The sequence below is a fragment of the Myotis yumanensis genome, unplaced genomic scaffold (genome assembly GCF_028538775.1).
Source record: "Myotis yumanensis isolate MYYU_CA2020_CCGP unplaced genomic scaffold, mMyoYum1.0.hap1 SCAF_8, whole genome shotgun sequence".
NCBI lineage: Eukaryota > Metazoa > Chordata > Mammalia > Chiroptera > Vespertilionidae > Myotis > Myotis yumanensis.
This window is the reverse complement of record NW_027223759.1, coordinates 30,433,488-30,459,156: the sequence shown is the minus strand read 5'-3', so window position 1 is coordinate 30,459,156 and position 25,669 is coordinate 30,433,488. Positions and strand designations below refer to the sequence as shown.

The 25,669-nt window shown below is 45.0% G+C and overlaps 1 protein-coding gene across 2 annotated transcripts in view; it reads right to left on the bottom strand.

Moving 5' to 3' along the window:
- ARMC9 (armadillo repeat containing 9) overlaps positions 1-25,669 on the bottom strand; it is a 104,563-nt gene that overhangs the window by 66,881 nt on the left and 12,013 nt on the right. For both annotated transcript variants that reach the window (XM_070422378.1, XM_070422379.1), the window contains exons 6-12: positions 23,458-23,550; positions 22,328-22,352; positions 16,116-16,273; positions 13,805-13,903; positions 4,153-4,187; positions 3,577-3,688; positions 546-638 (exon numbers count right to left, since the gene is read on the bottom strand). In XM_070422378.1, the coding sequence (XP_070278479.1) occupies positions 546-638; positions 3,577-3,688; positions 4,153-4,187; positions 13,805-13,903; positions 16,116-16,273; positions 22,328-22,352; positions 23,458-23,550 (615 nt within the window). The remainder of the gene's footprint in view (positions 1-545; positions 639-3,576; positions 3,689-4,152; positions 4,188-13,804; positions 13,904-16,115; positions 16,274-22,327; positions 22,353-23,457; positions 23,551-25,669) is intronic.

Sequence of the window (25,669 nt, the reverse complement as noted above, 5' to 3'; positions counted from 1 at the left end):
AAGTCATGCTGAATTTTCAGGACTCAAGATAAACTAGGGCAGTGATGGCGAACCTTTTGAGCTCGGCGTGCCAGCATTTTGAAAAACCCTAACTTAACTCTGGTGCCGTGTCACATATAGAAATTTTTTGATATTTGCCACCATAGTAAAACAAAGACTTATATTTTTGATATTCATTTTATATATTTAAATGCCATTTAACAAAGAAAAATCAACCAAAAAAATGAGTTCGCGTGTCACCTCTGACACGCGTGTCATAGGTTCACCATCACTGAACTAGGGTGAGGGAAAGACTTGGGAATTTGAGAAAAGGAAAAATGGCAGAACAGAGCTCCAGAGTTGAACCCAGCAGTTCTAACTTGTTAGGGACTCTTTATCGGACGTGAAGAGAGGGCCGACACCCAGGGAGAAGAGCAGAGCTACGGAGCTGAGGCTGACATACAGTCACCAGGGTGAAAACATGCAGAACTGGACGTCTCCCCAGCTGCTAGGACCAATCCCGAGGAACGAAGGCCCTGCTGGGCCCCGGCCCATCGCTCACCTACCTGGCTGTGGCCCTGGCAGTCCAAGAGGTCGTTGCTGATGTAGGCCTGCAGCACGGTCTCCCTCTGCTCCCCGGGATGGGATGTGGTCAAGCGCTGGAACAAAGAAAAGCAAAAGTAACACTTCTGACTGTGGAGGAACGTCCGCAGAGCGGGTATGTTTTAAACAGCAGCCCCAGCAACTAAACATCTAACTAAACAGAGTAAGTATCATCCTGCAGAGCCAGGTAAAGAGCCAACCTATCCACTGGTAAGAAATTATGATGTACTTTTAAGCGGATGATATGGGGGGTGTAGGAGTTGACCTACACATATGACATTTTCAGGGAAGTGGAGAATGCCTGGATTGTGCACGCACAGATAAGGGAGAGCTCACCAACGCCTGGAGAGGGTTTTTTTGCTTTTTTGTAGGAAGGGGCTCAAGAGTTGGCCTCTGAAGGGTGAGCAGACTGTCAGCCAGCACAGGGGATGTGAGTGTGGTGGGGAGAGTGTGGGCCAGCTCAGGGTGGTGGGGAAGTACAGGGGCGGGCACAGGGGAAGTTGTAGAGGGCTCAGAATGAACACCATGCCAACAAAATAGGTTTTATCCTATTGGGATTGACACAGCAATACTTGGTGTGTGTGTGTGTGTGTGTGTGTGTGTGTGTGTGTAGGGGTGGCTGGGTAGAATTTTGTAGAGTCTGAAAAGCCTAAGTCAGTGGTTCTCAACCTTCTGGTCCTTTAAATACAGTTCCTCATGTTGTGACCCAACCATAAAATTATTTTCGTTGCTACTTCATAACTGTAATGTTGCTACTGTTATGAATCGTAATGTAAATATCTGATATGCAGGATGGTCTTAGGCGACCCCTGTGAAAGGGTCATTCGACCGCCAAAGGGGTCGTGACCCACAGGTTGAGAACCGCTGGCCTAAGTTGTGCTGTTTTAAGTTAGAATTTCCTTACTGCCCGTAGGGCTAGAAGGAAAATGGAGCACGGGGAGTGTGGGAAATGGTGTGTGCTTGTGCACACAGGCGTGGACCAGCATGAGTTAAGATATAAGAAAACCACATGACTAACGTGAGCAAACGCCCTTATTTTTGCAGGAAAATCTTTCTAGATGAAGATCCCTGAGACGGCAGGCCCTGCTCTGGCTGAGGACAAGCTGCCGTGTAAAGGACAAGGCGGGGGCGGGGGGAGGTCAGTAAGAGCCGCAGGGCCCCCAGAACTGAAAGGCGGAGGCCGGTGTGGCTGACAGACGGGACCACCATAGCCAAGGAGGGAGGCCCTACTGGAGAGAGGACTAGATTAAAGGAGGTGGTGCCAGGCGTGTCCCTTCTGCCCAGTTCACTGAGGTCAGGCCTGGGGCACTGGGTGGGGGTGAGGGGCACGGGGCTGGAGTGGAGATGCTGGAGGGGGGCACAGGCAAAACTATAAGACAAGACACCTGTTTATTTTTTCTGGAACATCCTGTCTCACCAAGAGGCTCAGAAGCACCGACTGATCGGAAGAGCCAAAGACAAGATGAGTTTGCTGCCTGAGCGGAGAGGCAAACATCGGGGCAGGGATGGCCACCAGAGAGGACTCATGCCGCCACACCCATCTGGTCCGCTGCCGCAACACCCGAGCAGACATCGCGACTGACCCAGGGCTCTTCCTGCTGCTCCGGGGCCTCGGAGCGCTCCTGACCTTGTCCCAGGAAGCACGCAGGCCTCGGACGCGCAAGAGAGGAGACCTTTCTCTATCCAGATGGGGAAACTGCGCAAAGGCACACTGACGCCGAGGCACCCTGAAACTCGGGGGTCCGTGAAGGAGTCTGACTTATTCCAGGTGAGTTAGAATGCGTCGTCCAGTTCAGGAGCTAACCAGTGTTGGCTTAGAACAGTTCTCAAAGTGTAGTCTGGGGAACCCAGGGTTCCGAAGCCCTTCTGGGGAGTCTACACGGTCACCATTGTTTTCAAAATACTGCTAAGCATGATGCTGTGACTTTTCACTCAGTCTCTCCGAGGCTATGTGAAGTGTGGCTGTGACAAATCGAACGCAGGAGCACATATGAGAATCTGTGTCCACGAAGCCAGACATAAAAGAAATCCGCAAGAATATACAACAATGCTGCTCTTCTAATTGTTTTTTTTTTTGCTTTGGAAGATATATTTTTTTAAATAAGTTGCTAGATTCTGGGTTTATCATTGTTCATCTTAAATAAATTGATAAATATACATTTTATAATTTTCCCAGTTTTAATTTCTAACACTGTAAATATTAGCAGATAAAATTCCCGTAAACTTGCCAGGACCGGTTTGGCTCAGTGGATGGAGCGTCGGCCTGCGGACTGGAGGGTCCCGGGTTCGATTCCGGTCAAGGGCATGTACCTGGGTTGCGGGCACATCCCCAGTGGGAGATGTGCGGGAGGCGGCTGGTCGATGTTTCTCTCTCATCGATGTTTCTAACTCTCTATCTCTCTCCCTTCCTCTCTGTAAAAAATCAATAAAATATATAAAAAAAAAATTCCCGTAAACTAAAGCTCCTTGGGGTCCTGCGTAATTTCTGAGAGAGTAAAGGGGTCTGAGAGCAAAGAGCTTGAGGACCCCTGCCTTACCCATGATCGGCGTGAAGAGGGGGGAGAGAAGCAACAAGTTAGACTCTATTTTCCCTTACAGACATGGTAGCAGTTCTCACCCTGAGGCCTGCTCGTGTGGCTGGTGGACACCGGGGGCTTCGTGGACATGCACTGTGCGAACCAGGCGGTGCTCGGACACGCCGACCCCACCAGCTGTCAGTGTGACTCGACCAGGAAAGGGCCGGGTGACAGGAAGTCCCCTGGGCCTAGAAACTGCTTGTGTGAAACGGCCTCGGGAAGGCAATGGCCACAGCGAGGCCAATGTAGGCGTTTTAAAGAGAGGCCAGGCTATCTTCAGAAGCTGCTTCACTTTAGCTCGGTGTCAGCAGGCAGCAAAAAGGAAGATCTTTAGTAGATGGGTTAAAAGATGCGAGCAAGGTAGCAGCCCAGCAAACCAGCACAGACTTTTTCTCAGCTTCGCGGGAGAGGTACGTACCCAGCGCAGAGCCTGCAGCAAGAAAGCTTTCAAGCGGTCGCTCCCCACAATCAAATCCCTCTTCAGTTTCTCATAATCCAAGGAGGGCAGCAGTGGGACATCCTTCAATTTCCTACTCAGCAACACAAGTTCAAAGAGAAAGAAGAGGGCAAAGGGGATGATGTTCAACACACATGCCTGGTGAAGGCCCCGTGCGTCAGACACCCCCCGCGGTGACAACACAATAGATTTGGATAGAAACGCTCAGGCTCACACAAAGCTATCCTGTGGCCCCTCCACACAGAACATAAAATTTAGACATTGTAACACTCTGTTGACTGCCTTGTGACAGTAAATTAAATCGATTTCTAGAGAACATTACAGAAACTATTCAACAAGCTTTTCCATTTAAGGTTACCTCACCAAAATAAATACAATTAACATTAAATGACACTTCTGGCTTAACACTATTACTTATAATTACTGGTATTTCCTTTACTCTCCACAGGTTCAGATGAGCATTTATTAAAGTTACTTTGAATTCCCGTTTTACCCACACATGTTCCACAATAACAATTTCTAAGAGCAATTACTCACATGGGTGCCAAGGAGGCTCTTAACATGGTTGAAGCCTGGGAGGGTGGGGCGAGGGAACAGAAAAGAACAGACCGTGTTACACACTGATGGCCGAGCATTGACCCCAAATTACTGTAACAGCACAAGATCTACAGATCTGCAAAGTTCCTGGTCTACCAGGATTCTCCAACCATAATCATGTATGTTTTAAAAGTTCGCCCAAGTCAACGTTAATCAATACACTACTAATGCATTTCCCAAGCCACCTACCCCTTGGTTTGGGGCTACTCCACTCCCAGGAACAATCTATAAAAATACCAGGTGGGTTCTCCTGACCAAACTCCCCGGGGCACAAAAGCTGCCAGGTCCAAGACAGCAGAGAGCACGAAGCCATAAAAGTCATTTCATTACCCTGTTTTCTTCTTTATTAAAATGTTATCTTTGAATATAAAAAGAACACATTGCACTTCGTACCAAGTCAAACACTATAGAAGTGTTTATAGAAATATAGAGGTGTTTGTAGAAAAAAATAAATAATCCCCTCCCATCCCACTCCCCTGTAATCCAAATCATTGCCCGCTTTATGGGCATTCACACTGCGTGTCCCCCCTCCCTTTTGGCCACTACAGGCAATGCTATGCTAAACATACACTAACATAGAAATAACCAGTGCTGTGGGTGGCACTTGTATGAACCGACTTAAACCAAATGGAAAAGGCATTTTGGGAGAATGGAACACAGACTGCACTGGTATTACCCAATGCTAGGGAACTGGTGCTTACTGTATCAGACATTGTGGTCATACTCTGGCTTGTTTTTTAAAGCCCTTCTCTGTTGGAGAAAGACACTGAATTCTCTGCAGGTGAAATGATATGTTTGCAATAGGTTTTAAAGGACTCCAGGGAAAAAATGTAGAGGCACAGAGAGGAAACCTCAGCCGTCTGTGGGCCCCTGATGTCAAATGGTCGCCATCCACGCTTCTCATGTGGACCTGTGATTATCTTGCAATCACTCCTGTGTCTTTCTCTTTCCGTGGACACTGGTCCTACAGCAGCTAGAGGTTCAGCACCCTCGTGTCCCCAGCACCTGGAACGGTGCTTGGACAAACAGGCACTCAACCGACATGTGCTGGGTGAGTGAATGAACAGAGACTGACTTCCGCAGTGGGCACTCCAGAAACCTGGACTGGTTTCTCCACTGGTTTATCTGTTGCTTCGCCGCAGGATTTACAAAGCAGGCAGGTTCCCACCTGGGAGTCACCACACCCTGCTTTTAAATGGCTCATGATTACATATGTTTTATATTTTTTTAACCCTTGATTTATTTTATTTTATTTTTTAATTAAAAGACAGCAGGGGAACAGCAAAGGCAGGTCACCTGGCAAGTGCCTCAAGGGGAATGTTTACTTAGGGGAGGCTAAAGATCACAGGGGGACACATGAGGAAGCTGCCTTAGCCATGGGGCTGGGACTGAAGAGCAATGGAAGGAAGCGGAGAACCAGAGGAACATCCCACCCCGTGGGGAAGGGAGGTTGCTACGCCAACACTGTAATGAGAAGGGGGACTCGCCCAACACGAAATGCAGGGTTGTTCATGCAGGAGGGGCGGCTGGCACAGAAAACTGCTAATGAGATTTGAAATGGAGCTAAGTAGGTGGAGAGTGGGTGAGCGTCCAAATGTGCTCCCAAGCTCCACAGAAGCTTCTCGGGCAGGAACCTCTCGGGCTCATGGAGGGCACCTGCTTCAGGGACCTGCGGGCAAGGTGCAAACAGGGGGCTAACAAGAGAAAGACAGAGCAAGATGCAGCAACACCCGCGCACGGGAAGTGCCGGGGCTGGGGTGCTGGAGCTCATGCAGTTTCTGGACCTGAGCTGAGCCTGGAGGGCCAGGTGGGCATCAGATGAGGGAAGGCCGTGGACTCCATGCGGAGCATTTTGGACCTGATGGGAAGGGCCTCGAATGATTCCCAGGGGTTCCCGGAGTATCATTCACAGGACAGGAAACACAGTGGGGAGACACCACTTGTTTGAAGAAAAAGATGAGCTCGGATTTAGACGGAGACAATGTGCCGTGCCTGTCAATCACGGGGAGAACGCACAGAGTCTGGGCTTGGAGATCGGGGAAAGGGCTGAGCTAATGGCACAGTCGCCCTCTGCCAATTACATCCTACCACCTGGTTGAGATCAAAGGTGTTCAAGTCCTCAGGTCACCAAGGTCAGTACAGGTAGGGGACAGCGTGGTGTATGAGGTGTAGCAGGGACAGGGAGCCAGGTGTGCAACCCTCGTTGACATACAGAGCTCGGGCCCAGAAACACTGCCTCAAAATGCAGTGGTGATGTGGGCAGTGGGCAGGCACCTGGCTAAGACTTAGGAAAGCCACATAAGGGAGAATCCAAGGACTGAAGATGTTGGCCTTCAATCCAAAGTCTTGGTCCCCACAACGGAAGCTTCAGGAAGAATCCTGAACAACCGCTCCAGGCTGTCCTGGAAGAGGCCGCCCCCACCTCCTCCAGCCCCTGCTGGGATTTATTGCTAACAAAGGTGATTATCGCGGAAGTAGATGCCTTCTAAGATTCCCATGCACTGGGCCTTTAATGTATTTAATGCTATCACACCTGGAAGTATCTTAACTTGTATTTCCAGTGAGGTCTACCTGCAGTTGTTGAAGAAAGGAAGAGTTAATTCCCAAATGGGCCCTTTCCCCCCGATGCATTAAAATGGAAACTCCCCCATCCAATGAACCCACAAACCCAGAAGTGCCATTCGGTGGGATTCACCCAGGGGGCTAAGCTCAGATTTTCACCTTCAGACTGTTTCTGCATTCAAGCTTGCCCAGTGCGAATAGGGGGCTAATAAGAGAAGGACAGAGCAAGACGCTCTCCTATGCTTTTGCAGCATACAAAGGTGCACGTTGCATCACTAGGAACAGCAAACAATTACAAAGCTGCCTAAACGTCCGCTAGAATAATGGTTACATGTGCTATACTGTTCCCAGTTAAAACTCTAGGAGGCAAGGGAAATGCAAACACGCTAAGAAGAAATGGAAGATTTAAAAGGCACCGGTAAGAGACAGCTGCAGAACGCTATGTGCAATAAAACCTTAATTATATGTAATTTCTAAAGGCCTGGAAGGATGCAGATGAAACGAGGTCCACAGGGTTACTGAGGGAGGAGGGTGAGATGGGGTGAGTGTGAGGAAGGGAAGCGGTTTGTGTGTTGCTCCATTTACTACTACACTGTTATATTTTCCAGCGGACACATATTCAGGTATTACTTGTGTCATCTCAGAAAACGGAGACTGTGTCCTGAGGAAGAAGTTTCCCTCTTACTCCTGTCACTGGCCGATCTCAGATGATCGGTAAGGATGACCAAATGACCAGCCTGAGGTCAGGGCAGTGACAGGCGGTCGCACTGGGAGAGGCCTGGTCTCAAAAAAATCAACCCCGTCCTTATCAGTCCTTCTGGGGGCACCTGGAGCTGCCTGCCAGCTCGGATACCATGAACAAACTTCTGAACACAGTCAGCTGGGCATGAACTCGGCGGAATGGAAACACATTTCTTCCCACTCGTGCATTTCCTCCATAGGGCCTCCTCCGGTGTGAGCCTCACCCTGCCTGCCCGACCCCCTCATTCTGGGCAATGAGCCTGCTCAGAGAGCACAGGGCAGCTCTGCTCCCGGTGGTGGTGGTGGTGGTGGTAGTAAGAGGCTTGGCCAGAGCTGTGCATGACTAGGTGGGTACATTTCTTTAAATCCAGGGTTCAAAAGTAGGGAACCATCAGTTTCCTGGATTTACCTAAATTCCAAAGATAAACCTCTGAAGAACTTTATAAGGAATGTTCATGTGCTGGAGATGTATGTGTCTCTCAAGATAACCAATCAGTGGGCTAAGAATGCAGGACTGACTTCTCAAATGTGTGCTTTTTAAAACTCTCAACTTTTCTTTCTTCTTTGGAACACACTGGGTAGTCCCTAGTTATTTTTTCAATTTACAAATCCTAAGACCCTTGAATAAAATGTCATAATTTTTAATTAAAAAAAGGAACCCTGGCCAGTTTGGCTCAGTGGATAGATCGTCAGCCTGCGGACTGAAGGGTCCCAGGTTCGATTCCAGTCAAAGGCACATGCCCGGGTTGTGGGCTCCATCCCCAGTGGGGGTGTGCAGGAGGCAGCCAATCGATGATTTTTTCACATCACTGATGTTTCTATCTCTCTCCCCCTCTTCTTTCCTCTTTGAAATCAATAAAAATATATATTTTTTAAAAAGGGAAACCCACCTGCCTACCAATAAAATCCATATTATCCAATATAACTTTTATAAGTATTGACAAAGATATTTTTGGCTACTTTCTCCTGACTCTTTTGTCCTATTTTTCAATTGGTGCGGAGCTCAGTGGGGAAGGTACTATTTTCTGAGCCCTTTTGAATTTTCAGCAGTGAACGAGGTTGTAGAAGCCGGATTCAGAAGCCGGTACCAAATGCACTGAACTTGATAGAGCCTAGCAGTTTTCTGATGGGCCCAGCCAAGCCCCTTTTCAGAGCGCACTGAAGCGGAACACTCAAGGTCGCCCCTGCACCCAAGGAGATGCTGACCAAGACACGGTATAAAAAAGGCTGGTCTGTGCCCGCCTACTGGTCTTGAAATTGATGAAACTATTTGGACCTAGAGTAGAATTTATTCCCTTTAAATAAAAAGCAACCTTCTCCTTCATCCTAAATCCTGTCAGTTCAGTCACTAGACATCACATCTAAACTGCTCCCTGAGTTCTCTTCACACACTGTAAATCTGCTGTGTGACAACTTCAGCCACGCCCAATCAACTACTATGTCCTCTGACACTCTTACCGTGACTCATATCCACTTTTTATCTTGCAGATAAATCTACGAGGAACAGTAAAAGATTGTTTGCAGCTTTTATTGCCTGTTCCTAAGTGAGTGGCTCAGTAAAATGAAAACGGCTATGAGCCTAGGTAAACAGCTCTTCCTCTCTCCCTGGGCTTCTCAGGCTGTGGCTCTGTGCCTTCGTGGCTCCTAACAGGAAGGAGGGCAGGACTAGGTCTGGACACATGGTGTTAGCTTCTAACGGGATAAAGTGACAGTTATGCTGTGCCCCTCTCCCTTTAAACTGCTCCTTATTAACATGACAGCAGTTTTAAACAAGCTGGTGTATCACGCACTCCACCACCAGAAAATGGAAATACGGCATTCCTGCATATGCGAGATAGGATGGGATTCTATACCACAAACCTGGAATTAATGAATAAATGGAAGGCAGGGAAGAAAGGAGTGGTCCTGTCGGACACAGACCTGCTAGGCTCAATACTGCTAAGCAGCCATCCCTCTTGGTAAACACACTGCTCCACACTGACTTCACCGTACGTGTGCACTGAAGCCCACCCGGCCGGCCTCGGGGATGTGGCTTGAAGCCCCTCGTCCTGGAGGGCCCCTTTCCTGAAACCTGGAGATCTCTGTGTGCTTTACTGACATTTAAAAACTGGCCACTCTCTAAGCCTAGTGCGTGCACAAATCCCGTGGCCACAGCCTGAAGCACAGATCTGCAGCTCTGAACACCATGTGTCCATGTGAGTCACAGATCTGCAGCTCTGAACACCACGTGTCCATGTGAGGCACAGATCTGCAGCTCCGAACACCATGTGTCCCTGTGAAGCACAGATCTGCAGCTCTGAACACCACGTGTCCATGTGAGGCACAGATCTGCAGCTCTGAACACCACGTGTCCATGTGAGTCACAGATCTGCAGCTCCGAACACCATGTGTCCCTGTGAAGCACAGATCTGCAGCTCTGAACACCACGTGTCCATGTGAGGCACAGATCTGCAGCTCTGAACACCACGTGTCCATGTGAGTCACAGATCTGCAGCTCTGAACACCACGTGTCCATGTGAGGCACAGATCTGCAGCTCCGAACACCATGTGTCTATGTGAGGCGCCACTTCCCCAAGCGCCCGGGGGACATGGTCAAGGACACTGCTCTTCACCACGTTACCATGTCCTTTCTATGAAGATCCACAAGAGGAATGACCCTCACGTCTCAGCACCAGAACAGCCATTTGTTCGACCTCCTGTCTTCTCTTTAAAATGTCTTTAAATTACAACAGTAACACACCTACTTGGAAGAAGTTCACCGTCTACAGGGCACCTAGGAACTTCAGTGATGCTGAAATGGTCCATTTGGGAACTTGTGGCTGTGTTCACGCTACTGTTGTGCTTTCTAGGCTGCTTAGATGCAGCAAACAGTAGATAATAAATATTAAAATATTTTCTCTTCATTATAAGTAAATCACATAACTGCTCACATGTCCCCTTTTGCACAAGCCCTGAGAGCCAAATATGCCTCTCTCCAGATGTACAGCAACTTATGACATGTATTTTTGTACTAGCGTAGCCCTGGCTTACTTTTATTATTCCTACCTTTATTTTCCTTTACCCACAATTTATTTTCCCCCCAGCATTATTGAGATACCGACGTATAACACTGTCAGTTTCAGGTGTACAGTGTGATGATCTGATACATGTCTACATTGTGAAATGATTACCACCATACGATTAATTAACACGTCCATCACCTCACACAGGTACCTTTTATTTCTTGTGGTGAGAACATTTAAGATCTCTCTCAGCAACTTTCAAGCATATAATACAGTACTGCTAACCATAGTCACCATGCTGTACGTTAGAGCCCCAGGACTTACACATCTTATAAACAGAGGTTTTACCCTTTGACCAACAGCTCCCATTGTCCCCACCCCTCAGCCCAGGAAACCACCAGTCTACTTTCTGTTCCTATGAGTTTTAACCACAACTTCTTTACTTTCATTTTCTGTTTTTTCATGTCTCATATTTGTGTTTTTTGTTTGTTTGTTTTTTAAATATATTTTATTGATTTTTTACAGAGAGGAAGGGAGAGAGAGATAGAGAGCTAGAAACATCGATGAGAGAGAAACATCGACCAGCTGCCTCCTGCACATCTCCTACTGGGGATGTGCCCGCAACCCAGGTACATGCCCTTGACCGGAATCGAACCTGGGACCCTTCAGTCCGCAGGCCGACGCTCTATTCACTGAGCCAAACCGGTTTCGGCATCATATTTGTGTTTTTTAATGTTATAATAATAAGCTGCTTCAAACCTACTTGAGAATGAGGTAGGGAATACTTTATTATTATTATTATTTTAAATCATTTTTCAGCCCTAGCTGGTTTGGCTCAGTGGATAGAGCGTTGGCCTGTGGACTGAAGAGTCCCAGGTTCGATTCCGGCCAAGGGCACATGCCTGGACTGTGGGTTCAATCCCCAGTAGGGGACCTGCTGGAGGCAGCCAATCAATGATTCTCATCATTGATGTTTATCTCTCTCTCCCCTTCTCCCTTTCTCTCTAAAATCAATAAAGAAATATATATTTAAAAATAAATAAATCATTTTTCATTTTTCAATTATAGTTGACATATAATATTAGTTTCAGGTGTACACTCCTGTAATTATATAACTTACTAAGTGATTATCCCAATGAATCTTGTACCCATCTGACACCATACATAGATATTAGATTATTATTTTTTTGTGGAAAGTATTACAAATGTCCTTCTTTTTCATCTTTGTTTTTTTACATTTATTTTATTATTTTTTTTAATCTTTATTGTTTTCTTTAAAATATATTTTTATTAATTTCAGAGAGGAAGGGATAGGGAGAGAGAGATAGAAGCATCAATGATGAGCGAGAATCATTGATCAGCTGCCTCCTGCACGCCCCCTACTGGGGATTGAGCCCACAACCCGGGCATGTGCCCTTGACCGGAATCGAACCTAGGACTTTTCAGTCCGCAGGCCAACGCTCTATCCACTGAGCCAAACCGGCTAGGGCTAAATCTTTATTGTTGAAAGTATTACATATGTCCCCTTTTTTCCCCCATTGATATCTTCCAGCTGGCCCCTGCCCCCACCCCAGGCCTTCACCACCCTATTGTCTGTGTCCATGGGTTATGCATATATGCATACAAGTTCTTTGGTTGATTAGTTCCCACCCACCTTCCCCCACCTCCCCTCCGAGAATAATTTATTATCATTATTATTATTTTTGTTGTTATTAATCCTCACCAGGGGATATTTTTTCCATTGCTTATTAGATAGTAGAAGGGAAGGATAGAGGGAGAGAAACATCAATGTGAGAGAGAGACATCGATTGGTTGCCTCCCACATGCAACCAGTCCGGGGCTGGGAATTGAGCCTGTTACCCTTCATTACGTGGGCCAATGCTCTAACCATTGCACCAGCAAGGTGGGAATAAATTATTTTTTTAATACTACAAAAGGCCCTAGTATGTTTATAAAGAACCCAATACTAATGGGCAAACCCTTAATTAAAAGTCACGGCTCTGACCCTTGGGGGTGCCTCAAGATCCCCTGGCACCTCCTTCCTAATCCAATGCACCTGGCTGCACCCACTCAGCCCCTGGACAGGCAGCAGGGTGGTGTGAGCTCCAGGGACCTGGGTTCATGAACTTTGAAAACTTCCCCGGGAGATACTAGAGGACTTGCTCCTCCGGTTAGGACCCAACTCAACAGCAGAGGTCTCCACATGAGCCGCCTAAGAAGGACACGACGGCACCTATGTAGTACTTGGCGTGGGATGCAAATCCAAACCTAATCAAGAGGAAACATCAAACACAAAAGGAGAAAGGTTCTATTTTCAAAAGGGGAAAGGACTATATTCTTCTAAAATCTCAATTTCATGAAAGTCAAAAAAGACCGCGGAAACATTCAGAGTAAAGAAGGCTAAGAGATGTGGCAGCAATGCATGGCCCTGGACTTCCAATCGAACATGAATGGCTCAGCTCACACTACTAGAAAATGCACAGATTAGAGAAGAATACTGAATCAATATTAAATTTACTGAAGTTTATAATCACATGTTATACAGGACAGTATCCCTAGTAAGAAATATACTCTGCACTCAAGAATTTAGGAATTAGGGCCATGGTACATGCAATTTGTCCTCAAATGGTTCCGAAAACAGATTATGTAGAGACAGAAAGTAAACAAACCAATGGATAAACTGCCAGCGAAGGCTACACAAAGTGCCCTTTGTGCAATTTTTGCAACTTTTCTGTGTTGGCAATTATTCCAAGTAAAATGTTAAAAAGAAAACTCCTGTTCTAGGTCATACAACTTGCAATATTTTCCCCTCATTGGTACCGCGCTCGGCACCCACAAGCAGCGCCACTGGGCAGAGCAGAACACGCCTCTCCCCAGGGGGCCGTCTTCCAACTGCTCACTTCTTTAAAACAGCCTTCTCCTCCTCCCGGGCATTTACAGACCCCAACGTCAGCTGAGGTGCAGCCTCTGAATGTTATTTTCTCCTGCTCTTTCAGTTTTTTAGCTACATTATCTTTTTAATATATTTTTTATTGATTTCAGAGAGGAAGGGAGAGGGAGAGATAGAAACATCAATGATGAGAGAAAATCATTGATCAGCTGCCTCCTGCACCCCCCAACCCCCCCACACTAAGGATCAAGCCTGCAACCGGGCATATGCCCTTGACCAGGAATTGAACCATGACCTCCTGGTTCATAGGTTGATGCTCAACCACGGAGCCATGCCGGTGGGACTAGTTACAATATTTTAGGGGGGGGGGGTGCAGATCAGGGGCACAGAGCCTCACCGTCCCAGGCCTCGTGAAGTCCACGCTGTGGGCCAGGCTCTGCCGCATCTGGTTACTGAAGAGGCGGATGCAGACGCTCTGCAGGTACTCAGGAGTGATCTGCAAAGAGACATGAGTTTGGCTGGTGAAAGGATGAGACCCACCCAGAGACAGCGGAGGCGGCCAGGCAGTCACAGCTGTCTCTTGCGAGCTTCTTTAAGGGCCAGAGAAGAAATTTTGCTTTAACTCAGGAGCTCTCAGTAGTTAAAGCACCACCAATGTCCTTCTAAATGTCAAAAACATGGCACACTTTTCAGTTCTAGGTTTCTAGAGTTTTCTGTGGCTTAGAGACTTTGGATCAACCCCTTACTCCTGATACTGTTTCCTGCTTGTTTAAAAATATACGTTTTTATTGACTTCAGAGAGAGGGAGGGAGAGGGAGAGATAGAAACATCGATGAGGCAGAAACATCAATGAGAGAGCAACATTGATTGGCTACCTCCTGCACGCCCCCTACTGGGGGCCGAGGCCACAACCCAGGCATGTGCCCTTAACCAGAATCGAACCCGGGACCCTTCAGACGGCGGGCTGAATTGTGCCAAATTCAGTGGACTCTCTGTCCACTGAGCCAAACCAGCAAGGGCAAGAACAGTATATTTTTTCAAAGTATATATTTTTTTAAAGTATATAAAAATGTTTAATTTCGAGATTAAAAATGACAGCGGAGTAGGAGGATGCTGCATGGACATGCTCCCAGGAACAAGCTGGAATTACAACTGAAATACAGAAAGGCTTCCTGAATAATCAATGGAAAACTCACAGGAGAGGATCCTGATATCCAAAGGCCAAAGGTGGAGATCACATAGAGATTGATCATTTTTCCTGAATAATTGGTGTTTACTGCATGTAACATTATCATATTTAAAATCTTTTGTCTTGAAATATTAATGTTTACTGCAAGTAACATTATTATATTTAAGATCATTTTTCTTAAAATATTAAGGTTTATTGCATGTAAGATTATCATATTTAAAATCGTTTTTCTTGAAATTAAAAAAAAAAAACTGAAGAAAAAAATGTTTAATTTCATGTGTCATCAATGTAATGCATATTTAAATCCTGAGATGCTATTTCTCATGGATCAAATTTACAAAATATAAAAATTTTATTGATAATGCCCAAGGTTGACAAGGGTATAAGAGAATGAACTGTCTCAGTGGAATCAGATTACCACGGCCTCCTTGAAGGACCTTAGCATCGGTTTCAACCTAGTAAATCAACTTTAAAAAAATGCAACGCAGGCTCATCCTCAAGGATATCTCCCACTATACTTATAATTTATAAAAGCAAAAACCTGGAAACAACCTAAATGTCGAATAGCCTAGCCACCAGAGGGGAGGCACTGTGAAGAATATTTTATGACGTCATGAACACATGACTGAATATTAAGGAGGATTAGAAAACTATGTGAACTAGAGTCCATTTTTGTAAAACATGTATATAAATATTGAAAAAAGCATGGACTGTTAAGTAAAACTGGGGCAATCAGAATGAGAGCAATGGATTGTATCAGTGCTAACACCTTAGTTGAGACACTGTGTTATACTTTTTCAAAACGTTACAATTGGGGAAACTGTACAAGGACTCTGTCTACATTATTTCTTAAAATTGAACCTCCAATTACATCCATTTAAAAATGTTTTATTTCCACAAAGAGATTTTATTATGCTAAGTTTTATTAAGTACAACACTAGAGTTACTCCCATTAAAATCAGGAATAGACAAAGATACCCATGATCACATTATTTAAAATGTCCCACAGTCTTAGCCATAATATGCTAAGAAGGACACAGGATATATAATGAAAAAAGCAAAACAAAAATATTATTTGAAGATGATATGACTACTAATCTAGAACACAGGAGAATCAATCAAAAAATCTATCAGATTAACAGAGTTCAGAAAAGATAACTGGATCCAAAATCAACATGTGAAAATCTATACATTTCCTAGCTACTAGAAGGGCACCGCCCTCTTATTTTTATGCCACTACATAATCTTCTTCTGTTGCCATTTTATTCTGTACTGATATTAAGAATCAGGTAGAGAAATAAAGACATGGGCAATAACGTCTCAGGAAAAATGTATAAAATGCTGCAAGCAGCATGATAAACAGCACAGCACGTCAGCTTGGTCTCCTGAGTACACTTCGGCTTTGTGAAACAGAGAGGCAAGGTCGTGTCTGGGAGTGGCCAGGAATCGCGTATCAACATGGTTCGTGCCCGTACATCTTTATGTTGAAAAGACATGAACCGCTGGGGATCTTCCTTACCATCTTGCCACTGACCGTGGCCTCCAGAGAATCCACCAGCTCTGCCGTGACTCCGATGAGGTTGTGGTAGTCCGCCTGGATCTTATTGTACCGTTTCAGGTATGTCATTGACCTACGCTCAGCTTCTAGCAGCTGCTGGTGGAGCTGCTGCAACATTTCTAGGAAGACATTTATATGTATATTAAAACAAAATAAAACAAAAAAAAATTAAAAACCCCTGCAAAATAAAAAACATTTCTCTCAAGGGAATACCATGCCCACTATCATATTTTGCTATAACAATGAACTTCACACTATTTTTCTAACACTTCTATTTCATGCCACATTTAGTAACAAAGTGCTTTGCAATCACTGATTTTTTATTTTTTGTCTCTGGTAGTTCACCTAAATCATCTCTGGTTTTCCTAACAAAATCTTTCTCCTGGACCGAACCCCACACAATTTCTTTTAGTTCTTCTCTTTATATACAAGAAACAAATTCAACATTTCATTCTACAGTCAGCTTGCAAAATGGTTGAACCAAACTTGTGTCTTTTTCTCTGTGAGGTTGTTTGCGGGACAATTCATAACCGCAGGGCAGTTCTTCATTTTAAGTAAAGGTTAGAGCTGCTTGACTGATGCTGAAGAAAACTAGAATCTAGAAGATTCCAGGTGCTCATTCTGCCACTTTTTTGTTTTGCTTTTTAAATCCTCATCCAAGTGTATGTTTTTATTGAATTTAGAGAGAGAGATGAAGGAGAGGGAGAGAGAAACAACTATGTAAGAGAGAGACATTGACTGACTGCCTCACACATGTACAATGACCAGAAATCGAACTCGCAACCTAGGTATGTGCCCTGACCGGGAATCGAACCCTTGACCTTTTTCAGTGTACGGGACAATGCTCCAACCAACACCAGCCAGGGTTCATTGTGCCAGTTTCTTTTCTTTTTTTTTCTTAAATATATTTTATTGATTTTTTACAGAGAGGAAGGGAAAGGGATAGAGCAGTGATGGCGAACCTATGACACGCGTGTCAGATGTGACACACGAACTCATTTTTTTGGTTGATTTTTCTTTGTTAAATGGCATTTAAATATATAAAGTAAATATCAAAAAATATAAATCTTTGTTTCATTATGGTTGCAAATATCAAAAAATTTCTATATGTGACACGGCACCAGAGTTAAGTTAGGATTTTTCAAAATGCTGACACGCTGAGCTCAAAAGGTTTGCCATCACTGGGATAGAGTTAGAAACATCAATGAGAGAAACATCAATCAGCTGCCTCCTGCACACTCCCTGCTGGGGATGTGCCCGCAACCAAGGTACATGCCCTTGACTGGAATCGAACCTGGACCCTTCAGTCCGCAGGCTGACGCTCTATCCGCTGAGCCAAACCAGTTAGGGCTGTGCCAGTTTCTTAAAGCATAAACCACTCACTAAGAGCAGGCAGACTCGGAAGGTTCTAGGCTTCCTTCTTAGAATCACCCCAAGTCCTCCTCATGGGCAGTACTTGCTGGCCATGCCACCCTGGGCACAGTTGGAACAAACGACTCTTCAGCAGTGCCCACACTCCTATGTCCCACCACACTCCTCTCTTTCCCTGGAATGCTACATTTTGGATAGAAAAAACCTAAGTTAACTCACTATTGTCCCAATCCAGCCTCTGTGTAATATTTAAAGTATTTATTTTAGAACACAGTTCATGTATACAGAGAGGGATTTTAAAATTATAAAGACCAGTGCTCAAATCCCTACTCTATCACTTTCCTGCTGGATAAACTGAGGCAAGATATTTAACTTCTCTGGTCTCATTTCTTAAAGCTATAAAATGGGGGAAATGATAATCATCTCAAAAGGTTATTATGAGGATTAGATGAACAAATACATTCAAAGTGCCTAGCACAATGTTAGCCTATAGCACATGATCAATAACTGGTAACTGTTATTATTATTTCCTTTCATGGGAAGGGCCAAATATTTTCTAAATGTATTTCTATAACTTGAAAAAGTGGCAGAAGGTTACACCCTACAGCAGTGGCCTGCAAACTTGAAATACATCAGAATCATACAGAAATAAAGATGCTCAAGCCTCACCTCCAGAGACTGATTTTGTGCTCCTGGGTGGGGGCCGAGTATCTATACAGTCAACAAACTCCCCCATGGCTCTGGCACATGCTAACATTCCAGCCACTGTCCTGTTATCCGTTCCTCCTAACTTGTGTCTTAAACACCTATGAGGATCACCCATGTTCAAACTGTATTTCAAAAGCTTTTACTTTTTATTGATGTGCAGAAGTAAAATATTTTAACTCTTAAAACCCGAAATATCACATAATAATGAACAATTATTATTACTATCATTCTTTAGCACCCATCAAATCTGAGTAGTGAAAGATAACTTTGAAAGGCCACCTAGCACAAACTTACGTTCAGTACTTGAACTTGTGGAGGAATCCCTGGAGGTCATTTATCAAACTTCTCCTTAAATATTACTAGGGAGAGGGAGTCACTACCTTCTCCCTACACTGAGTACTAGAAAAGCTTTTTCATACGTACAAAATTCAAAATTACATAAACCGGAACTTCCAACAATGAAAATGTTACAGGATACTGATCATCCCATTCTGTAGTAATAAGTTTAGAGAGTATCTGTGTGAACTCTCTCATCACATACCAAGTGGCAGATACTGAATGAAGTGCCGAAACCCATTAGCTGGGTCAAACGACCTCTCAAACATCGATGTCATCAAAGTAGTCCCTCTGTAAAGGGGACGCACTAAGTTCTCTTCCCCTCGAAACCCACTGTACAAGGAATGTAAATGTAAGAGACTATGGACCTTTTGCCTTAGAAACCCAGAACTGGAATTTGTGACAACTTCAAAGTGTGGTACACTGACGGAAAAGAGCTCTAACTGCCCGCAGCCTGCAGGAAGGAGAGCAGGCAGCTGGGCTGACACATTTATGACCATTTCAAACACACCACTTAGCAAAACAGCCTGCTGTCCAGAGCCATCACCTTGCAGACACCTTCGCTGCTGACAAACAGGACCGGAACATTACTGTAAGCTGTTTGAGTCGCAGCACAAAACACCAACTTCACTTCTGAGCATTAAACAGAATTTTGACTCTTTTATCCCATCAAACATTTTATGAGACAAGGAAATCTAAGCCAAGGCGCCTTGCAATGTGAGAGCTCAACTTTTAATGGAGATGTCTTATTCCATGTTATTTTAATGAAACTAGCTTAGCCATGCTTGTGAAATTTATTGAGATTCTTCATATTTCAAAAGTCCGAAGAGCTGCATTCTGAGTTTTAAACAAGTGCTGAGCACACTGAAAGAACGCCCGTTAAGGGCACAGAAAGTTTTCTGTTGTTCCCTGAGCAATGAAACAGTAACAACAGCGGTGGCGACTCCCCACGGTCAGTCGAGCTTCCCCTTGCTAACATTCCTCCTTCATTTGAGAGCACTGCTTTTTTAATTTTTAAAAGAGTAGATGAGATTTCATTTTAGAGATCCCTTAGCTGTTCAAGACAAAATGATAATTTTAAAATATGGAACTGTTGCCCTGGCCGAGTTGCTCGGTGGTTAGAATGTCGGCTGTGGACCGAAAGGTAGAGGATTCAATTTCCAGTCAAGGGCACGTACCTCAGTTGCAGGTTCAATCCCCAGCCAGTTGGGACTGAGTGGGAGGCAACCAACTGATATGTTTCTCTCTCTCTGTCTGTCCCCCTCCCTTCCACTTTCTCTAAAAATCAATGGAAAAAATACTCTCGCTCCCCGGGTGAGGATTAAAAACACACACACACACACAAAAACCCACACCTAAGTCTAGAATTAAATTGGAGGCATGTCTGTGCCTTAAGGTCAATGCAACTACAGTTTTGGGAGGAGGGGACAAAGAGGTGACCCCTGGCTGTCTTGATCCTGGGCCTGTCCCTGGTGCAAATGCTCTACAGAGCTAATCTCTAATCTGCACGGCAATACTGCATTTCGGGATGTATTCGGCCACAGGAACACACTGTGCCAGACTCAATTTTGCTTGGCTATTCTAAGAAAACTCAATTAAAATAAAATTAAAGAAGGCTCAAAAAAACCCTGGTCTCCTTGCTGAAATTTCAAATGAAAGATCTGTACAAAAATACAGGTTCTTCTATTTGCACTCCCCTCCCATGTTTATTTTGCCTGCAAAATTGGGCCACTTTTCAGAGACATAACTGTTCCCAGCAGAAAGCTAGCCTCAAATACTGCAGGGTATGCTGGGGTGTCAGGGGCTGGAGAAACTCAGGAATCGGGGAGCAGTTTCTCACCACCTCCCTCCCCTAGTGCCAGGGCATCCAAAGAATTAATCTGAGCAGGGACTGAGCAGCCTGAGTGCAGGGCTGAGGCAGTTCTCTGGGACCCGTGAGGTGGGGTGGTGGTTTTAGAATATGACTGCAAAGTCTTTGACACTCCTGCCCATCAGGAGGTGAGATATAATTCCCCTTCCTTGAATGTGGGCTGAACATAGGAGTTCAATTCTAAGGAAGAGAATGCAGCAGAAATGACACTGAGTTACTTCAGAGGCTGGGTCAGAAAGGGTGACACAGCTTCCATTGGTTCTCTCTGGGGACATTCATCCTGGAAACCCAGCCACCAGGCCCTGAGGAAGCCCAGGCCACATGGAGTCCACGTAGGTGTTCCAGTCAAGGGGTCTGCTGAGACCCCAGCCGACAGCCAACACCAGCCAGCAGATGTGTGCATGTGGTGAGGACGCCTTGGCCATGGCTCCACCAGCTCTGTCTACACCCACGAGACATCCCAAGGGAGAACTGCCTAACTGAGTCCAGTTCCCAGACCACACAAGACGATAATAATAAAAAATGATGCTGTTGTTTCATGCCTGAGGTGGTTTGCGAGGCAGCAACAGCAGTAGAAACAGTGGGGCAAAGGAACGTTTCCAGGTGTTGCAGGGCAAGACCCGGGCACCCAGCCCAATTGACGATTCCAGCTGTGACGTGAGAAAGCTGCACGGGAGCCGCCCAGCCAGGGCCAGGAAACTGCACCAACACTGCAGGGAGCAGGCCTGAGGAGCTGGGATGGGCTGGAGGGGCTTGTCCTCAGACAAAACTGTGCTGGGTGCACAGCACCTTGAGAAGCTCTAAGGCTGCAGCATGGCCACCCTGGGACCATCCCATGGGGACCCCAGGAGGCCACATCTGTACCCTGCTCCTCGGTGCGCAGGCACAGGACTGTGGCTCCTCCATGAAAGGTCAGTGGGGTCTGTCCCCTCTGAGGCCTAAGGGGGGCAGCACAGCTGGCAGAACCAGAATTCGGAACTGCTGGGCTGGGGATCTGCACGGCTGCCAAGCATAAAAAACACAAACATCTAAACTCTTCTCATCTGAAGCTGCTAAAGCATCACTCACTTGTCAACTCCCTGGAAAGCAAAGAGCTAACTCATTGATCGTTTCCTTTCTTTAGAAAACGTCAACTTTCTAAAGAGAAACAGGAAGAACAATGGCAGGAAGTTCTGAAATCCTCAGCTGTGAGGAGGGAAATGTGCTGCTCCATGTGGTAAGACTCCACCTGCTGGAACTGAGGATGATGCCGCCTATCCTTACCCAAGGCCTGAAGCACATCACATACTTTCAGCACAAACATTTAAGCGGTTTTTATAATGTAGTATCGAAGACAAACTCAGGCAAAGAACCCAACTCTGGCCAATTTCACGATAACTAGTCTTTCTCACCTTCCTGAAAAGTGAACAGTTCCAGTAAACATGACTAATCATGGAAAAACATCATTTTCACGCTAAAAAATTAAGACTGGAATTCCTACCTTGAAGGTAAAAAATGGAAATGCTTTATAAGAATGGGTACTCCACACTGCTATTAGACTAGTTCAAGGCCAAAGTTGAAAGATACTAAAACGATTCCTCCCCGCCCTGCCGGGCTGTCTTCTAACTGCGCGGCTGCAGTTACACGGGCCCAGCGCTGGGATTTGCTTCATTTCTCCAAGTCTTAGTTACCTGACATGCAAGATGAAGCTAAAAACACCAGCCTTCTTGAAAAGTGGGCCTCAAGGAATCTCAGATACAAATAATTGCAAAGCACTTCATAAATATTTAGACTTTTAAAACCCTCATTCTATTCTCCAAGTCTTTGGAATTCTCTCCATCTCACTACTTAAAACTTGAGTTGGCCAAGTTGTTATTTAAAACTTTTTCATCTACATGGCATGGTTTACCTTTGTGACTTTGTCCATTCTCCTTCTGGAATGAGAAAGCAGTTCAGGAAAATGGGCACTCAGGATACAGTCCTCGGGGTACCCCACCTCAGCATGGTGGGGAGGGTTCTCAGCACGGCGAAGGCCACTTCTTAATGCCGCTACAAATAGCTAAGATGGTGACTAGCTTCTCATCACTTGGGCGACTCGCTCTCAAATAAACCCTCTTCTCTCCATGTCAATTGCCTCCATGTGCATCCAAGTCGTACACTATTTCAACAACCCCCTAACTGGCCTCCTTACCCCCTTCAAAAGACCTTCCCCGTTGCTACCAAAACGTTCTACTAAACGTGCAAATCTGAATTCAGACCCTTTAACTGTAACTTCAGTGCTAAAGCTCTATCCTAGGGAAATTGGGATTGGGGTGAAAACAGCACAGCCGGTGTTGCTCAGTGGTTGAGCGTCGATCTATGAACCAGGAGGTCAATGGTTCGATTCTTGGTCAGGGCAAATCCCTGGGTTGTGGGCTCGATCCCCAAGGTGGGGCATGTGGGAGGCGGCCGATCAATGATTCTCTCTCATCATTGATGTTTCTATTTCTCTCTCCCTCTCCTTTCCTCTCTGAAATCAATTTTTTTTAAAAAGTCTCAATTAGAATAACAAGTTATATGGTCACGTAACCCATGTGCCAGGATTTCAAGGCCTTAAAAATGGTTGAGCAATAGTCTACAAAGGGACAGTTATTCCAAGGAGTTCTTTTCCAAAAAGACAGACTTTTTTTTTTTCCTACTAACACAGCTTCTAGCACATGACATAAAAATAAGACCCTAGCCCTAGCTAGTTTTGCTCAGTGGATAGAGCGTTAGCCTGAGGACTGAAGGGTCCCGGGTTCGATTCCGGTCAGGGTACATGCCTGGGTTGTGGGCTCGATCCCCAGTAGGAGGTGTGCAGGAGGCAAGACCCTACCCAGTCTCAGAGACCCAATGCCACAGAAGTCAACCCTTTATGGGCCTCAGCACACCCTCCCATTACTAATTCATTCACCCCATGCATGTGAAAGTGGTCTTATCAATTATCCCTGTTTGTGAGGCAGTCTAAGCCAGCAAGCCACTCTAACACCACGGCGGGCTCTACCGGCTTTGAAAGGATACATATAACATTAAAAGCTTTGGCGTGTTACTGGCTTTAAAAATTAAAGCTAGAAACTTTTCCAACTTCAACTTCAATTCTGGACTCCAAGAATCCTGAAGGAGAAAAAAAAGGAAAATAAAATAAAAGCTAGGTCACTAAATGCCAACAGCATCGTCAAGTTGTGGCCTTCAGGGTTAAATAAGCTAGATGTTTTGGCAGTGGTGTGGTGCCTAACATAGGTTTTAGGACAACTGACCAATTCATTTACAGCAGATTCAAGTACCCACAGCAGGAAGGAAAAACAGAGTTCTTTCATAAACAGGGGGAAAATAACCCTGTACATGATTTGAATATTTCATGTGATTTAAACACAAGCATGACAAGTAACCTTATTAGGTTGGTTACCCACAAGAATTCAGTACAGTTGAGGCATACGTGGCCCTGCAGGCACACACAATGACCACTGAGTTACCTAAGGCCTCCCGAAGAAAGGCACTTGCTTCCATAACCCTCATGTAGGTAAGGAGGAAAGACTGTACCTCACGCACTCCATCGTGTCAGGAGTTATGGTTTATTTTTAGTTTGATTTGTCCCTTAAAAATAAATTATTTCTCTCAAGTAATGCTCATTGAGAAGAAAAAACTTTAGTGAAAGAAAAAGGTGTTAAAAGCAACAATCTTTCTCAGGGCAATTTTCCTCATAGTCTTTATATAAAAATATCTACCACCCAAACTAAGAAGTTCCACCAAAATGAAGCTGCATCACTGAAATTTCCTATCCACTGACCCGAGCTCCTGCCCGGCCCACAGACCTTCCTGCCCTCCCTACTTGCTCTCCTTCAGCTTCGTATCCTCACCCACGCCTCCTGCCCCATCCAATCAGTCATCCGGTGTGTTACCTTACTTTCAAAAATTACTGCCAGATAAAAGCAGGAAAGTCTTGTATTTTAAAAAGATTTCATAATTCCCTGATACAGCATAACTATTTATAAAGTGTGTGTGTTATGGGTTGAAGTGTGTCCCAATCTCAGAATGTGAGGTCATTGGGGAGGGGGTGGCTGCAGACGTAATTAGTTAGGATGAGGACGTATTGGAGAGGGTGGGCTCCTAATCCAACATGAATGGTGTCCTTATAAGAAAAAGGAAATTGAAATGGTATAAATACAGATGTAACAGGAGAATAAAGGGAGAACCTGGCTATGCTGATGATCTAAAAAAAAAAAAGGAAATTTCAGACAGACACAGAGAGAAGATGGCATGTAAGGACAGATCAGAGGCTAGAATTATGCTGCCATGAACCAAGCAACACTTGAACCTTCCGGAAGCTGAAGAGGCAAGGAGAGACCCTCCCCTGGAGGCCTCGCAGGGAGTCCAGCCCTGCCGCAGACACCTGGATTTCAGACCTCTGGCCTCCTACACTGTGAGGCATAAGTCTCTGTTGTTCTAAGATACCTCGTCTGTGGTCCTCTGTTAGGGCAGCCGCAGGAAACTAACACAATGTTAGTCTGTGCTCAATCTGCAGAAAAGAATCCCAGGAAAGGACTGCTATGTTGGCCAGCATAAATCAAGACATTAAAAAACAAAATAAAACTTAACATCTGGGTGTCCCTAGACACACTGTAGTGAAATTATAGTCTTAAAGGCCAACGAAAAAGACAGATCACCTAAAAGTAGCAGCAATTAGACTGATGGCCAAATTCAAAATAGCAATAATGGGAGATGAAATGATACCTTCAATGTTCTAAAAGAACGTAACTGTAAACCTACTATCCTGAATGTGAGAATGCAGTCAAGACATTTGCAGACAAACAAGAACTGAAAGAAGGAGTCCACACCAAGGGGGATTTTAAAGGAATGTTCTTAAGGTGGAGCAGAAAATGACCCCAGAAGGAAGGTCCTTAACCTTCCTTGAGGTAGCAAGCAAAATATGGGCAAAGGTAAGGGTAAAGCTATGCACACACTGATTGCATAAAATAGCAGAAAAGTCTAATTTGTGGGGTTAAACTAAATAACGAAAATATTTGACAATAATAGCACATAAATTGAAAAGGGGACGAATGAGGTTAACACATTCTCGGAACCTTGTAAGGTCAGAAAGAAAATAAAGACATTAACTTTAGATTTTATTATGCATACACACTAAAGTATCTATGATGACCATTACAAGAACATAGGTAGGGAGTAGCAAAAAGAAAAAGAAAAGGAATAAGACGACTCCATGAATACTGATGGT